Consider the following 4,810-nt stretch of genomic DNA (forward strand, 5'->3'; position numbering starts at 1 on the left):
GTGAATTATAGCGTGTGTTTAAGTTAAGGTGACTATGGAAATTAAGTGTATTGCAAAGTTGTATTGTAAAAAGAATAAACTAGTTTTATTTAAGAAAGGACCTTTATTGCTGAGGTTTCTGGGAAACAATTTCTACGGAAAATTAACAAACAAACAGAGAGGTAACATAGTATTAGGGAAAAGTTGAATTTCATGTTATAATGCAGAGTCAGTGCTGTAAGAAGAATGTGAAAGCGTGATTTTTGTAAATTACTTTGTTATTACGAATAGTGGGCCTGATGATTAAATTTCTCTATGTTTTATTCTTGCCAGAAATTGTTGCAGAAAAAAGAAAAGAAAACAGTTTTGAATATTATAAAGTTTCGATGAAAATTGAGAATTTAATCAGTGTTGGTATGGTTATTTGACTACTGAATCATTACAGTTTTGTGACGACCAGTAACAACGAAATTAAATCAACACAAGCCAATTAATATTTAAAGATGGTTGTCTTTGTGACAAGATTTCCATTATTAGCATTGACTTTTAAGAACAACTCCGATACGTTATAAGTTAAATAATAAAAACTTAAGTTGTTTTACAAAGTGAAAATACGAGAAAATAATATAATATGCATAGGAATTTTTCGATAAGTTGTGTTTTGTAAACGTTTTTAATATTTGCTTTTCTCCAGGGACAATTACTGAAACCCCCCCGTTCAAACCTGACAATCAACGAAGTCTCGAAGCTCCATTTTCTCTGAGAAAATGGATTGATAATAACATAGAAGAAATCAACAGAACTGGGTACAAACAACTCTTTGAAGGAAGATATGAATCGAAGGTATGTTTGGTTTAAGGATCTTGAAAACAATTAAATAAAATTGAAAAAAATAGTTCTTAAATGGGAAAACTTTGAAACAACCTTGGATCTATATACTGTCACAACGTGTCCTGTCGTTGGGCATGTTCTTTTGCATCATTTGATAAAAATAATACGAAGTCTAGTCTACACAACAATAACAAATTAATAATTTTTTCTCATTTTCTATAACGTTCCTACAGCCACATTCACTTATGAAGGCCCGGCACGGCCAGGTGGTTTGGGAACTCGACTCGCAATCTACGGGTCGCGGGTTCGAATCCCTGTCCCACCAAACGTACTCGCCCTTTCAGCCATTGGGGCATTATAATGTGATGGTCACTCTCACTATTCATTGGTAAAAGAGTAGCCCAAGAGTTGGCGGTGAGTGGTGATGACTAGCTGCCTTCTCCCTAGTCTTACACTGCTAATTTAGGGACAGCTAGCGCAGATAGCCCTCATGTAGCTTTGCGCAAAATTCCAAAAAGAAACAAACAATCACTTATGAATTGTAGGCTTAATTGCGCAAACAACGTTCAACATTAACTCCACAACTAAATGTGGACCTATCCTCAAATACAACATTTAAATATAAATGTCTAACTTAATAACTAAATTTGTTAGATAATTTAAAATGGCAAGCCTCTAAATGCAAGATGTAAATTAACATTCAATAGCTTCTGTAAAATTGCTTTCCATTTTTCATTTACACCTAGAATCTGTTTTTGAATCCCATTGTCTACTCCTTGTCATAATGGTGACTCTTCTAATCCCTGCTATTAGTGGAATTATGATTTATGGCATTTTTCTTCCTCGGGAAGTTTGTTGTATAGCTTGTTCCATTTTTCCACAAGTAATGATTAATCTTCATTTTTTGCCAGTATGCCTTGTTGTCTGCAATTTTTACCTAAAATAAAAACAAAAAAACACCAAAAGTCAGGAAGACTATGATCATTCACATCTTTTAGAATGGACTTCACAGTATTTAGCATTTCTTCATGCCTTAATACAATGAATAAAACAACTTTTGACATACTGAATCTGTATTGTTCTGTGCCTTTGTGCATCATTCTAGGATTTTTCTTTACCCTTGACTTTGTGCAGACAATTTGTTCCTGGTGGTGCTGACACTTTGCTATTTTTGCAGATCATGATGCTAGACCCAGAAGTACATTCTGCATGCTGCTTTTCTACAACTTGTATAAAAGAATCGATCCTCATCTACATGACTTGAGGTTGATGCTTAAGGAGACCATCAGCTCAATGGCCTTATCTTTTCAAAATTCTGGGTGATTGACAGGCATTTTTTAGCTCAATTCTTTTCATTCTACTTCTCCTTACATTTTTGGCACCCTCATTTGTATGTGTGTGCAGACATTTTCAATTATTATTAGTAGTGGTATATAGATAATGCTCATATCAGTCAAATTCTGCTCCTAGATTCTGAACTCCTTGCCATTTGGAGATTGTCACAGGCACTGTTATCTGGTAAAAGTAAGATGTATCTTAGAATCTTGAATATCTGAGGTAATTTATAAATTAAAAGTCCTATATTGTAAAAGAAGTAAAACAATGTATGAAAAACATTTAGTTGACATTTACTCGAAGTTCTTGCTTTTTTAACTGCCTTTTTCGTAATTAAAGGGTTTCAAGATCAAAGTTTTTGCTTTGTTTAACTGGCTAATCTATGTTTAATAGGTCTAGTGATTGAATTTCTTGCTTCTTTTAACTGGCTAATCCATGTTTGAAGGGTCTGTTGACCAAAGGTCTTGCTTCATTTAACTGGCTAATCCATGTTTGAAGGGTCTGTTGACCAAAGGTCTTGTTTCTTTTAACTGGTTATTTCATGTTTAATGGGTTTGGTGATCGAAGGTCTTGCTTCCTTTAACTGACTAATTCATGATTAATGGATCTATGGGATTGAAGTTCTCTCTCTTCTTTTAACTGACTATTTCATGTTTAACAGGTTTTCATCATAGGACTAGGGCAGCAGACCAGAAGCTCATCTCATGCAGAGACTTGCTTCTTTTACCTGGCTATCTCAGGTTTAATCAGTCTAATGATTGAAGTTCTTGTTTCTTTTAACTGGCTAATCTAGTTTAAAGGGTCTGTTGACCAAAGTTCTCATTTTTTTTAATTGTCTCTTTCATGTTTGAAGGGTTTAGTGGTCCCAGTTTTTGCTTCATTTAACTGACTAATTCATGATTAATGGATCTGTGTGATTGAAGTTTTCATTTCTTTTAACTGACTATTTCATGTTTAACAGGTCTTCATCATAGGACTAGGGCAGCAGACCAGAAGCTCATCTCATGCAGAGACATTTCTGTGGCAATGGGTAAGTTTTTCACTAGAAACAGCTTCAAAACTACAGTGTCTCCTTAATTGTTATTTAAAGGGTTCAAGCAAACAGTTAAAAGTACATATTTTTTTTAAATATTTTAGTTTTTTTAATACTGAAATCTTAGTATTTTTAAGAACTGCTTGTTTGTTTCCTAAATTTTGCAAAAAAGTTAATCGAGGGTTATCTGTGCCAGCCATCTCTAATTTACAAGTGATAGACTAGAGGGAAGGCAGTTAGTCAACAACACCCACCGCCAGTAGTTATTGGGATATTTGCATGGTGGAAGTTGTAATGCTGCCATGAATTTGCCAACAGAAATTGTATGCTACCAGAGGGTGCATTGATAGATGTCACGTAACATAGTTTGTGTGTTACTCAGCAGAGGACGAGTTGCCAGGAGCATATTGCTAGGGGAGGGTGACATAATAGTATGAGTGAGACTCATTAGAGGGAGCACATATAGAGACTATATTATAGTTCCACAAAATGGCATCAGAGGGGATGTGGCTATAATAAGTGTGCAGATAGTTTGTAAGCGAACCAACAGAGGGTGATGTAGATCAATGTGTCTCAACTTTAAAGTAACAATCAAAGTCGTACATTTAACATTTTATCTAATTTACATAATATTCTGTTTACAGTTGTCAGTACTGAAACGTTTTTACCACAATTACAGTTTTGCTTTATAAATAAATCATCAAATATGTTATTTCAATTATATCAACTTTATAATTTTTGCTTATATATTTAATTGCATACATCTTACAAAGGTAAATAATATTTCTATAAGCGGATGGTGTTACAAAGGTTCTATAGGTGGATGATGCTACTAAGGACAATGGTACCATAGTTCATAGGATAATCGAATAATCAGTAGTATTTTGCCTTATTTGCATAGCATACTTTTTACAAATATCCATGCTGAAAGGGACGGAATTTTCAAGATAACATCTCTAAATATTAGGTCGTCAAGAAATTAATTTTTATTATTTTACAAAAGCTGATAATGTTTCTATAGGAGACAGGTGTTACCAAAGTTCTATAGACAGATGGACTCCAATGGTGTTACTAAGGTTCTATAGGTGGAAAGTGTCACTATAGATGGATGCTGTTACCTGGCACATTGTATGTGTTTTGTAAATGTGGCTGGTGTTATTAGACTGATGGTCTTATTAAGGATAGTGCTGCTAGGGCAGATATTGTTTTTGTAAATGGAGTTGGATATCTTAAACAGTATTAGTGTGAGCTAGAAATCTGTGCAAGATAATCATTGCAGAAGTTTTGATTTATGCATAAAAAATAAGTTTGTTTATAAGTTATACTCTAAAACCACAAAGTTTTGTGCATAAAGTTCCAAACCAGCAAGGAACAAGCTCTAGACAAAGATTTGTGAAAATACTGACAGAAAGGCAGGAATAGAATAGTTAAACATAACTATTTACATAGATTTTTTTTTAAACTTTAACAGAAAAATAAATTTATCAAGTTAAACAAAATTATTGAATATTATTCAGATATTTATATAAGGATCCTTCTCAGGATGATAACTGTAACATGTGATGAAAGTTCGATACAGAAATAAAAATCATACTATAGTACATTAAATGTGTATCAAATCATAAAAACACA

General features: G+C 33.5%; 1 protein-coding gene across 3 annotated transcripts in view; it reads left to right on the top strand.

Moving 5' to 3' along the window:
- LOC106461868 (3-hydroxyanthranilate 3,4-dioxygenase-like) overlaps window positions 1-4,810 on the top strand; it is a 27,506-nt gene that overhangs the window by 18,687 nt on the left and 4,009 nt on the right. For 2 of the 3 annotated variants that reach the window (XM_022388942.1, XM_013921731.2), the window contains exons 5-6: window positions 674-822; window positions 3,107-3,175. In XM_022388942.1, coding sequence (XP_022244650.1) covers window positions 674-822; window positions 3,107-3,175 — 218 coding nt within the window. The other variant, XM_022388943.1, reaches the window with a different exon arrangement.

Source organism: Limulus polyphemus, unplaced genomic scaffold (genome assembly GCF_000517525.1).
Source record: "Limulus polyphemus unplaced genomic scaffold, Limulus_polyphemus-2.1.2 Scaffold1049, whole genome shotgun sequence".
In the NCBI taxonomy this organism is placed as follows: Eukaryota; Metazoa; Arthropoda; class Merostomata; order Xiphosura; family Limulidae; genus Limulus; species Limulus polyphemus.